Source organism: Cebus imitator, unplaced genomic scaffold (genome assembly GCF_001604975.1).
Source record: "Cebus imitator isolate Cc_AM_T3 unplaced genomic scaffold, Cebus_imitator-1.0 Scaffold132, whole genome shotgun sequence".
In the NCBI taxonomy this organism is placed as follows: Eukaryota; Metazoa; Chordata; class Mammalia; order Primates; family Cebidae; genus Cebus; species Cebus imitator.
Window position 1 is genome coordinate 847,775 of NW_016107447.1, and position 12,797 is coordinate 860,571.

General features: G+C 48.1%; 1 protein-coding gene across 1 annotated transcript in view; it reads left to right on the plus strand.

Annotated features, from left to right (window-relative positions):
* PABPC1L (poly(A) binding protein cytoplasmic 1 like) overlaps window positions 1-12,797 on the plus strand; it is a 30,488-nt gene that overhangs the window by 918 nt on the left and 16,773 nt on the right. The window contains exons 2-6 of the mRNA XM_037742993.1: window positions 2,355-2,548; window positions 6,090-6,205; window positions 8,691-8,830; window positions 8,997-9,091; window positions 11,290-11,427. Coding sequence (XP_037598921.1) covers window positions 2,355-2,548; window positions 6,090-6,205; window positions 8,691-8,830; window positions 8,997-9,091; window positions 11,290-11,427 — 683 coding nt within the window. The remainder of the gene's footprint in view (window positions 1-2,354; window positions 2,549-6,089; window positions 6,206-8,690; window positions 8,831-8,996; window positions 9,092-11,289; window positions 11,428-12,797) is intronic.

Consider the following 12,797-nt stretch of genomic DNA (forward strand, 5'->3'; position numbering starts at 1 on the left):
CTAGAGTGTAAACTTGGGGAAGCCTTCACCCTCTGCACCTTTTAATCTGCAAAATGGGGCTAAGGCTTATTCCCCAATTGCATAAAGAATGGAGAACTGGTATGTATATGAAGTATCTCTTGTATCACTTGGTACCTCGTATACGCTCTTTAAGTGATAACCAAAAAATAAAAAAATAAGGCCGGGTGCGATGGCTCACGCCTGTAATCCCAGCACTTTGGGAGGCCGAGGCGGGTGGATCACGAGGTCAAGAGATCGAGACCATCCTCGTCAACATGGTGAAACCCCGTCTCTACTAAAACTACAAAAAGTCAGCTGGGCATGGTGGCGCGTGCCTGTAATCCCAGCTACTCAGGAGGCTGAGGCAGGAGAATTGCCTGAACCCAGGAGGCGGAGGTTGCGGTGAGCCGAGATCGCGCCATTGCACTCCAGCCTGGGTAACAAGAGCGAAGCTCCGTCTCAAAAAAAAAAACCATGGTTGGATGTGATGGCGTGCGCCTGTAATCCCCACTACTGGGGAGGGCTGAGGCACGAGAGTAGCTTGAACCCCGGGGGCAGAGGTTGCAGTGAGCCGAGATCACGCCATTGCACTCCAGCCCGGGCTACAGAGCGAGACTCCATCTCAAAACAAAAACAAAAACAAAAAACAAAAAAGGCCGGGTGCAGTGGCTCATGCCTGTAATCCCAGCACTTTGGGAGGCTGAGACAGGCGGATCACGAGGTCAAGAGATCAAGGCCGTCCTGGCCAGCATGGTGAAGCCCTGTCTCTACTAAAAATAAAAAAAATTTTAAAAATTAGCGGGTGTGGTGGTGTGTGCTATTCGGGAGGCAGGAAAATCACTTGAACCCTGGAGGCGGAGGTTGCAGTGAGCTGAGATCCTGCCACTGCAGTCAAGCCTAGCAACAGAGTGAGACTCCAACTCAAAAAAAAAAAAAAAAAAAAACAAAGCCAGGCGCAGTGGCTCACGCCTGTAATCCCAGCACTTTGGGATGCCAAGGCAGGCAGATCACTTGAAGTCAGGAGTTCAAGACCAGCCTGACCAACATGGAGAAACCCCATCTCTACTAAAAATACGTGGTGGCGGGCATCTGTAATCCCAGCTACTCAGGAGGCTGAGGCAGGAGAATCACTTGAACCTGGGAGGCGAAAGTTGTGGTGAACCGAGATCGCACCATTGCCCTCCAGTCAGGGACAAGAGCAAAATCCCGTCTCAAAAAAAAAAAAAAAAAAAAAAAAATTGTGGCTGTAACAGTGTGATATAAGACTCCGGAAACTCACCCTAAAAAGGCCTGCCCCAGACGAGTCCACTAGAGGGATCCCTTGCGCCAGGCCTCCTGGGTGGACTGATTGGTTCCCTGAGTGGGGGGTTTGCTGGGGAAGGGGTTGTTCCGCGGGACCTGTTCCTCACCCCTTACTGAGTTGGATTCCGGGGTGCCTTTCTTTTTGCTCTGCTTTGGCCCACCTCCTGCCTCTTCCTGTCTTCCAAGCCCTGTGAATGACGTGGGTGGGACTTGGCCTTTTTGCCCCACTTCATAGGTAGAAACTGCACTGCAGAGAGAAGGGTTTTGCCCCTGGTGTTTATGACAGGACTAGGTGGAGAAGCCGGGCTTCCTGAAACTTGCTCCGCTGTGTTCCCCACAGCCCCCTGCCATGTCTCTGCAGCTAGCACACTCCCTGAAACAAGTCACATGTGTCACCTGGGAGGGACACAGGCCGAAGCAGTGGCTGGAGGCTGGGCATCAGCTGCTGTTTTGAGACAGGCATATTTGGTGTCAGGCACAAAGTTACAAGGCATCTTGCACACCTTCTCTATTTTTCAATCCCTCCAACAGCCTGGAGGTAGTTTGTAATATCTCCCTTTGTTAGATGTGGAAAAGTAGGTAATATTATCATCATTCCCCTTTACAGGTGAACAGGCTCAGAGAGGTAATGTCCACTTTTCCAAGAGCCCGACTGCTTGGGATCTAACCTCAGCTCTGCCCTGCAGCACCTCTGAGTTTTAATTTCCTCAGAGTGCTGCCACCCCTTGTCATATGGACATTCTTATCCACCCAGTGTACTTTAGAAGCCAGAATAGACCTGACTGCCTCAGACCTTTCATGTTTCTTAGTCTCAGTTTTCCCATCTGTAAAATGGGGCAGGAATCCATGCTCATGTGCCTGCAGGGAGTTGAATGAGATCATAACTGGAAAGTGGGGGGCGCACCATACATGTTAGTTCTCAGGCTTCAGGCTTTTGTCTCAGGTGGGACCCAGACAATGACTTTCTCTTTTTGGCTCCCAATTAAGCACCTTGGGGGTGAGGGGTCAAGGTAAGAAAATTCCCTTAACTTGCTCCTCTTCTTTCTGTCCAGCGGAGCGGGCACTGGACACAATGAACTTTGAGATGCTCAAAGGCCAGCCTATTCGCCTCATGTGGTCCCAAAGAGACCCAGGACTTCGCAAGTCAGGTGTGGGCAACATCTTCATCAAGAACCTGGAGGACTCCATTGACAACAAGGCCTTGTATGATACCTTCTCCACCTTTGGGAACATCCTCTCTTGCAAGGTAGGTGAACCTCTTTGGGTGGATCGGTGTCAACTACCTGCCTGGTAGAGGGATGACAAGCAACACCTCACTCGACAGTTTACAGGGTCCTTTCAGTCAAGTTTCAGGTACAGCAAGCACTTGAATGGTAGCTGTTCTCTCAGTGTTATCTTCCATGAATGATCAGAGATTACCTGTGTATCAGTCAGCTCTTGCTGTGTAACTACCCTCAAATTTAGTGGCCATCAGTAACAATCATTATTTAGGTCATAATTTCCCAGTTGGCAATGTGAGCTAAGTTCATCTGGGCAATTCTTCTGGTCCTGGCTGGGTTCTCACTGGGTATATGAGGGAGTGGCTGGCTGTCGGCTGAAACGTCTCGGCTTTCTTCCTATGTTCTTTTGTCCTCCAGCAGGCTAGCCCAGGCTATTCTCATGGCAATGGCAAGGGCCCGGAAGACAGAGTGGAAGCACGCTGGGCCTCTTGAGACCTAAATGCAGAACTGGAACCATCACTTCCACTGCATTCTTTTTTTTTTTTTTTTTAATTGAGATGGAGTTTGACTGTTGCCCAGGCTGGAGTGCAGTGGTGTGATCTCAGCTCACTGCAACCTCCTGGGTTCAAGCCTCCCGGGTTCAAACAATTCTCCTGCCTTAGCTTCCGGAGTAGCTGGGATTACAGCCATGAGCCACCACAACTGGCCACTTTCACTACATTCTGTTGGCCAAAGCAAGTCACAAGACCAGCCCACATTCAGAGTGAGAGGGCAGGAGAAATGATAGGATGAAGAATGTGGCTACAGGAAGGCCATTAATTGGGGCCATGATGGCAATCAAGGGATAAAACCTTGTTTTTATCTAATTCTCTTAGATTAGATGTAAGTTCCATGAGTGATCTTATTCTTAGTCATTATTGCATCCCAATGCTTAGAATAAGATGTGACACATATTAGGTGCTCAATAAATATCTGTTGAGCCAATGGATGTATATCATTTGAGAAGGACTCTGATTATTTCTCTGACCTTCTATATGAGGATGTTGAGGATCAGCGGCCATATGACAGCATGTCCTGAACAGAGGGCTTAAACCTGGGTGTTCAGCCTCTAGATTTTATGAGGATGGTTGATCGTTTCCCTATGGCCTTTGAAGTGTCTGCTATTCTAGGGAGGATGGGGACAGTTTTGGTGGCTTATGTGTCAGAACTTTTATCAAAAGCTACTGTGTGCCAAGTATAATCCTTAAGTTCTCAATGAGGGCTCTCAAATTCCTGGTCAATAAAAGGCTATCCCTGTGGCTCAGAGGAGCAGATAGACTTGAGGAGATGTAGTGATCCGCTAAGGGTTATCCGTGACAGAGACGGGGTTGTTTCCTGTCTTTGAGGATCAATGGAAGAAAGAGACTCTTAACTGTATATTAAGTTCTTAATTATAACGGCAGATTTATCATGGGCTTTCTTTGTGTTAGGTTTAATGTATACACGTATATTCCTTAAAAGGGTACCTGGCGCACTGTTTAGCTTCTAAGTGATCACTGTAACAATCACATAATTACTTCTGTTGGCTCACCTTGCACGAGACATTTATTCTCATCTTCCCTCTGGGGCTCAGAGGTGACGAATTTCCTGGAAGGACTCTCATGGCGTAGATAACAAATGAAGTATGCAGTGTCCTTAGCAGGTTCTTACCCACAGTGGGGACCCAGTCAATGTGATTAAATCCAAATGGCAGAGCTGGGGCTTGAGTTGAAGGTGGAGGGACCCTGTTTGGAGATGAGAGGTGGAGGGGTACGTGCGAGGCATGAGTTTGGAAGCAAGGCTTGTGCAGGACCCATTGGGGAGCCTCAAATGCGGAGTTCATACAGTTCTGTGGATAGAAGCTACTAGAGATTGGAGGTATGTGGTCAGAATTACATTTTGGAAAGAGCATCCTAGTAGTAGTGTGGAAGCTAGGCTGGGAGGTAGTGGTTGTCAACTAGGCAGAAAAATGCCACTGATCTGAGGCAGTAGCCACAGTCACCTTGAAGTGGGGGTTAGTGGTCTTTCTGCAAAGTTCAACAAGAGGGATGGGGACTATGTGAACTAGAAAGTCTTTCCTTTTTCCCAAGTTCTGTCCTGCTGACTTGAGTCAGGAGAGTTACAGAATGGGAGTACGATGTTGTGCTTCTTTAAAAAAAAAATTGAGATTGAGGCTGAGTATGGTGGCTCATGGCTCGTGATCCCAGTACTTTGGCAGGGCAAGGCAGGTAGATCACATGAGGTCAGGAGTCCCGAACCAGCCTAGCAGACATGGTGAAACCCTGTCTCTACTAAAAATACAAAAAATTTGGGAAGCCAAGGTGGACAGATCACTGGAGGTCAGGAGTTCGAGACCAGCCTGGCTAACATGGTGAAACCCCGTTTCTACTAAAAATACAAAAAATTAGCCAGGCATGGTGGGGCACGTGCCTATAATTCTAGCTACTTGGGAGGCTGAGGCAGGGAATCACTTGAACCCGGGAGGCTGAGATTGCACCATTGTACTCCAGCCTGGGCAACAAGAGCAAAACTCCATCTCAAAAAAAGGAAATAAAATTGAAATGAGTTTGTTGTTGCAGTAATTCATGAATTGGCAAAGTTTAAACAATGTGGAAGGGAAGAAAGTGAAAAAGAAGGCTCCATCTCTTTCAACCCTAGTCCCCAAAAGTAATATTAATACATATTATGTGTGTCCTTTTCAAAATTTCCAATGGTAGATGCCTACTTTAGGCTGAATGGATTTTTGTTCCTTTACCTAATGAGACTGTCAGCGTTGTAACCTACCGCATTCTCTTCAACTGTGCACGCAGAGTAGACCAGCATGAATGTACCACCCAGTCTCCCCCTTGATGAATTCTCAGGTTGTTTCTAGTTTGCTGATAGAAACAAGGATGCAGATTTGAGGGTTTTGAATCTAACCCTTTTGCCCATCGCTTTAGGAAGACATCTAAAAGCTGGTATGCAGTGTAGATGAAACCTGTCTTCATTGTGGTGGCTTTCTCCCTCTTACATATCTCTTAAATCTGTTTTTTTCTTTTCTCTCTCTCTTTTCGTTTTTCTTTTTCTTTTTTTTTTTTTGACACAAAGTCTCACTCTTTCACCCAGGCTGGAGTGTAGTGATGCCATATCAGCTCACTGCAACCTCTGCTTCCCAGGGTTCAAGCAATTCCCCTGCCTCCGCCTCCTGAGTAGCTGGAATTATAGGCACCTGCCACCACATCCAGCTAATTTTTTGACTTTTTAGCACAGACAGAGTTTCACCATGTTGTCCATGGTGGTCTCGAACTCCTGACCTCAAGTGATATGCCCACCTCCGCTTCCCAAAGTGCTGGGATTACAGGCATAAGCCACCACGCCCAACCTTCCTTAATCTGTTGTTAACTTGAGTGCTGGCACTCTCTGAGCTTCCATTTTTCATCCCTAACATGCAGGATCGCCTTTTCCATGCACACAGCAGTCATGCGGAGACTGGTCATTGTCACCTTTGCCATTCCTTTCTTCCTGAACCCTCTGTCAGTACTCTTCCTGTCCTTCCTTCCTGTGGCCCAGGTGGCGTGTGACGAGCATGGCTCCCGTGGTTTCGGCTTCGTTCATTTTGAGACCCATGAGGCCGCACAGCAGGCCATCAATACCATGAACGGGATGCTGCTGAATGACCGCAAAGTGTGAGTGGCTGGGCCCGAGGGAGGAGCAGAGGCTGCAGGGACAGAAGCATGGCATGGCCGACTAGGAATCGATGCTACCCCCCAGCTGCTAACGGGCACCAGACACTTGAGTGGCAGGCACTCCTCCTAGAAGTGCAACCTCGGAGGAGTTGCTCAGTCTCTCAGGGACTCTTTCCTCATAGAAAGATGGAGCTGATGATCTACATTAGAGGATTGTTCTGAGTAGTAAAGGAAGTGGCGATTTTAAAACTCTAGAGGGACTGGCTAATGGTCATATCATCAATGGACTCAGTAATTTCATCTGTTTTCCTGCCTTCTCAGTATAGGGTGTGTGCGTGTGTGTGACAGGGTCTTGGTCTGTAGCCCAGGCTGGAGTGCAGTGGCACAAACACAACTCACTGCAGCCTTGACCTCCTGGGCTCAAGTGATCCTTCTGCCTTAGCCTCCTTTGTAGCTGGGACCACAGGTGACCACATGCCACCACACCTGGCTTTTTGATTTTTTTTTTTTTTTGTAGATATGGGGTCTCACTGTTGCCCAGGCTGGTCTCGAAAGATCAAGTTCAAATTCAAACGATCTTTCTGCCTCAGCCTGCTAAAGTGCTGGGATTACAGGCATGAGCTACTGCGCCTGGCTTTTTTTTTTTTTTCTTTAAACCTTTTGTGTTGTTTCATGGGATTTTGGCAGAATAAAAAGTAGGCATATGCTTAGCCTGCCCCTTCATACCGCTCACTTTGGTATCATCCCCATTTCACAGATGGGAAAACCAGGAGGCAGGTGCTAGAGAGAATCTGCCTCTGGCTCTTCCCTACCCAGAACTTTGATTTTGCTCATCTGAGGGGCCATTCCCCATGGTCAGGGCCATGGAGGGTGGATGGCTTTGAGCTGGGGGATGCACTGAGAGTCATTTTGTCCAGGGTTTCTCAGGGGAGCGTCCAGTCAACCTGTCAAACGAATCTTGGTGGGTTTTTCCCACCTCTCAGAAGAATGTTCTTTGTTTGCTCCAATTTACTCAAGGTTACATTTGCCACTCAGTTTTCTTCAAATTTCGGTGCCTGGTATGGCTTTGTTTGTGCTAAATGTGCTACAGATACCATCAGAATTTATTTTTATTTTTAAAATCTAGGATACTTTCCTAGATATGTTTATATAAACTTGGGAATGAACTTTTAAAATTAATCTTGTGGCTGGATGAGGTGGCTCACGCCTGTAATCCCAGCACTTTGGGAGGCTGAGGTGGGTGAATCACCTGAGGTCAGGAGTTCGAGACTAGCCTGGCCAACATGGTGAAACTCTGTCTCTACCAAAAGTACAAAAATTAGCCAGGCATGGTGGCACATGCCTGTAATCCCGGCTACTCGGGAGGCTGATTGAGGCAGGAAAATTGCTGGAAGCTGGGAGGCAGAGCTTGCAGTGAGCCGAGATCACACCACTGCACTCCAGCCTGGGTGAAACTCAGTCTCAAAAAAATAATAAACAAAAATGACTAGCCGGGCGTGGTGGCATGCGCCTGTAGTCCCAGCTACCTCGGGAGGCTGAGGCAGGAGAATCACTTGAACCTGGGAGATGGAGGTTGCAGTGAGCCGAGATCGCACCACTGCACTCCAGCCTGAGCAGCAGAAAGAGACTCTGTCTCAATTTAAAAAAAAAATTAAAAATTAAAAAAAAAAATGAAATCAATCTTGTATTTAAGTGATTTTAGTCAATGTCCCCCAGAGCAACACTAGCACTGACTGCATCTAATTCACTTACCCCTGCTTCCCCAGTGCATCTAATGAATGTTAATAAGTAAAGCCTTATGATGAGAATTTGATTACCAAATTTACAGTAATGAACTCTGAGGCTCAGAGAAGTTAAGTAACTTGCCTGGGGTCACACAGCTAGGCAACTGCAGAGTGAGGATTTAAGCCCTTATCTGTCTGACTCCCAGGCTCATTATTCTGTGCTCTCAGCTGCCTGGCATATAGTAGTACTTATGCGTGCATTTGTCGCAAGAATGAAATTTACCTAACCTTCTGCTGGGGACAAGCTCTGGAACACAGTATAATATCTTGGCTGTTGGAGGTAACTGGGCCTTGGGGATGTTCTTTCTGTCTAAGAAGTAACAATGCAAAAGGTTTAAAGAAAAAAAAAGAAACCAGGCACAGTAGCTCATGCCGGTAATCCCAGCACTTTAGCACTTTAGGAGGCTGAGGCAGGAGGATCGCTTGAACCCAAGAGTTCAAGACAACCCTGGGCAACAAAGTGAGATCCCATCGCTACAAAATAAAAAATAAAAAAATTAGCGAGGTATGGTGGCAGGTGGTCTCTGTCTTCCTAGCTACAAAGGAGGCTGAGACAGGAGGATCACTTGAGCCAAGGAGGTCAAGGCTGCCCAGTTTCCTGATGAGGGATATGTAAGCCTGGAGAAGGGCAGCAGTTGAGCGGGAGTTGGCATGGGGGTGGCTGACGGCTGGCAGCTGCCTACCTCTTGGTGTGCCTGCAGCTTTGTGGGCCACTTCAAGTCTCGACGGGAGCGGGCGGCGGAGCTGGGAGCGCGAGCCCTGGAGTTCACCAACATCTACGTGAAGAACCTCCCGGCGGATGTGGACGAGCAAGGCCTGCAGGACCTCTTCTCCCAGTTTGGTGGGTGTGATCCCGAGGGAGCAGGGGCATCACTGTTTTTCCTCTTCCCCTCCAAATTCTGGTAGGGAGAAGGGGCCTTTTTGGGGTTTCCCGAGGACTTGTGGGAAGGGAGGACATGTTCTGGGACTTTGCAGACTCCCCTTTGAGCCAGGTTGGTCCTCTGCAGGGAAGATGCTGAGTGTGAAGGTGATGAGGGACAACAGCGGCCGCTCGCGGGGCTTTGGCTTTGTCAACTTTGAGAAGCACGAGGAAGCCCAGAAGGTAGGAGCCTCGCCATGGCTCTGTTCCAGGACAGGGGCACCGAGCCGGGACTGAGAAGAGGGGGCCCCAGCTTCCTGTGGGGGGGAAGAAAGTCCCTCCCCAGCCTAGGTCAAGAGGGTGGGAGAGTCCTATATGTAGGCAGGGCCTGTCCTTCCGGTGGTGCAAAGGCTTCATTCTTCTTTGCTCGCTTCTGAGCCCTGAGGTCCGCAGAGGGATGCAAAAGTCATCGTTATATACAAATATTTACTCTTGAATTGACCACTTAAATCAGTTTCCACCAGCTGTGGTGGTGTGTACCTGTAGTCTCAGCCTACACAGGAGGCTGAGGCAGGAGGATTCCTTGAGCCCGGGGGTTTGCATCCAGCCTGGGCAACATAGCAAGATCCTGCCTCTAATTTTTAAAAAGCTGTCCAGGTATGATAGCTCAGGCTTGTAATCCAAGCGCTTGAGGAGTCTGGGTGGGAAGACTGCTTGAGTTCAGGAGTTTGAGACCAGCAGGGCAAAACAGTGAGACCCCATCTTCACACACAAAAAGGCTCTCACAGTTAGCAAAAAGGTTCATGTTGTGCCGTGAAATCCAACTCGAAGTGAAGGATGTTGATGCTGTCATGCCATTATGAAAGAATCGTGCTTGCTGCTTTGTTCAAATTATCCATGTGTAGTTGCACTTGGAACCTAAAATTTTTTCCTCTTTTTAATACAGTTTTAGGTTCACAGCAATGTTTAGTGGAAGGTACGGAGGTTTTCTGTGTACCCCATGCCCCCACACATCAACAGCCTCTGCCATTATCAGTGTCCTGCTCCCAAGGGTTACACCTGTTACAAGTGATGAACTTACTTTGACACATCATTGACACACACAGTCCCAAGTTTATGTTAGGATTTACTTTCGGTATACAGTCTAGGGGTTTGGACAAATGCATGATGACATGTATCCACTATTATGGCGTCATGCAGAGTACTTTCCGTGCCCTACGAATCCCCTGTGCTCCATCTGTTCATTCCTCCTGCCCCTTAACCCCTGGCAACCAATGATCTTTTCACTGGCTCCGTAGTTTTGCCGTTTCCAGAACATAGAGTATGTTGCCTAGACTGGCTTCTTTCACATAGTAATACACATTTAAAATACGGGAATATATATAATATTTACATTTTATTTTAATTAATTAATTTATTTATTTATCTTTGAGATGGAGTCTCACTCTGTTGCCCAGGCTGGAATGCAGTGGCATGATCTCGGCTCATTGCAACCTCTGCCTCTCAGGTTCAAGCGATTCTCCTGCCTCAACCTCCCAGGTGGCTGGGATTACAGGCACCCACCACCATGCCCAGCTAATTTTTGTATTTTCAGTAGAGATGAGGTTTCACCACATAGGTCTGAAACTCCTGACCTCAGGTGATCCACTCGCCTTGGCCTTCCAAAGTGCTGGGATTACAGGCGTAAGCCACGGCGCCCGGCCATATTTACATTTTAAATATGGGAAACTTTTCAAATCTCAATTTTATTTTTACTTTTATTTTATTAAGATGGAGTCTTGCTCTGTCGCCCGGGCTGGAGTTCAGTGGTGTGATCTCAACTCACTGCAACCTCCGGAGGCCTCCCAGGTTCAAGGGATTCTCCTGCCTTAGCCTCCCAAGTAGTTGGGATTACAGGTGCCCACCACCATGCCTGGCTAACTTTTGTATTTTTAGTAGACACGGGGTTTCACCACATTTCGAACTCCTGACCTCAAGGGATCTGACTGTCTTGGCCTCCCAAAGTGCCGGGATTACCAGGGGTGAGCCACCCCGACTGGCCGTCAATTTTGTTTTTTAAAATAGAGCCCCAGGCTGACTTTTTTCTTTTGAGACAGAGTTTCAATCTTGTTGCCCAGGCTGGAGTGCAATGTCACAACTTGGCTCACCACAACCTCTGCCTCCCGGGTTCAAGCGATTCTCCAGCCTCAGCCTTCATGTTGGTCAGGCTGGTCTCAAACGCCCGACCTCAGGTGATCCTCCTGCCTCTGCCTCCCAAAGTACTGGGATTACAGGCATGAGCCAAAGTGGGTATACTTAAATGGCCTTTGTCCTGGTACTGATTATTCTCAGCTAGTGTGGCCAGCCTGGTTTGCAGGTGATTCCTCTAGATCCAGAAGATGGGCCTGGGCCAGGGCCACATCCAAGTGGTTACCAAGCATGTCCCGTTCCCATCTCCCCAGGCTGTGGTCCATATGAATGGGAAGGAGGTGAGCGGGCGGCTGCTGTATGCGAGCAGGGCCCAGAAGCGCGTGGAGCGGCAGAATGAACTGAAGCGCAGGTTTGAGCAGATGAAGCAGGACCGGCTGAGCCGTTACCAGGTGAGGTCAGGCTTCCTGGTGGCAGCCATTTCTGGATGACAGCAGCTGTGTGTCGGTAGCCCCGAGTGGCGACTGTTTCTTCTAGTGATCCTAATTCTAGGCACTTGGCTCAAGGCAGGAATCGATGAGCCTGGGATGGTTCCCACTGCCTGATTTATAACAGTGAGACACTGGGCACAACCCAACTTCCCAGCCATGATAGGAATTAGTAGGGGTGCTGGGGACCTTTTGGTTAGAATAATCCTTTGTGTGGGACTGGTTAGCATCCAAACCTGCCCACTCAATCCCTGTTGAATCCCTGTTGAATCCAGAGTATCCCGCATACTGCCAAATTCCCCTAGAGGAAATCCTACTCCTGGTTGAGAATAATTAGGCCAAATATGTTACATCCAAAAGTTGGAATATTGGACAGCCTTTGAATTATACGGAGTTAATAATTTAATTAAAGTGGATATTGTGGATCAGTGCAATTTAAAACTTCATTGGGAAGTAAACCCCTCTAAGATTTTTTTTGAGATGGAGTCTTGCTCTGTTGCCCAGGCTGGAGTACAGTGGCATGATCTCAGCTCACTGAAGCCTCTGCCTCCTGGGTTCAAGCAGTTCTTCTGTGTTAGCCTCCCGAGTGGTATTTCTGGCATGCACCACCATGCCCGGCTAATTTTTGTATTTTTAGTAGAGATGGTGTTTCACCATGTTGCTCAGGCTGGTCTCGAACTCTTGACCTCGTGATCTGCCCACGTCAGCCTCCCAAAGTGCTGGGATTACAGGCGTGAGCCACTGTGCCTGGCCTAATTTTTGTATTTTTAATAGAGATAGGGTTTCACTATGCTGGCCAGGCTGGTCTCGAACTCCTGACCTCAGATGATCTGCCCACTTCAGCCTCCAAAACTGCTGGGCTTACAGGCATGAGCCACTGTGCCTGGCCCCCCTCTAAGATTTTTCATAAAAGTTCTAGATCTTTCATGGAGAGGGGCATATAAATACACACATCCACACAAAAACATGCACACATACTCAGTTCTCAGTGAGGAGCAGTTTTGCTTCCTGGGGGATATTTGTCAGTGTCTAGAATTTTCATTGTCGTGTGGGTGGTAGAGTGCTACTGTTATCTACTGGGTAGAGGCCAGGGATGCTGGCAGACATCCTATAGAGCCCAGGACAATGCCACAGCAAAGAGCTATCTGGCACAAAATGTCACTAGGGCTGAGGCTGAGAAACACATACGTCCCTCTGTATACATACAACATGTCCAGGGGCTTACAGACCCACAGGATAAAATACTCGTCATGTAATCTGTGAGAGCAGGATGCCATGCTGTACAACTGTGTGGTCCCTGTACTCTTGTGCATTCACACACTGTTGCGTTTGGG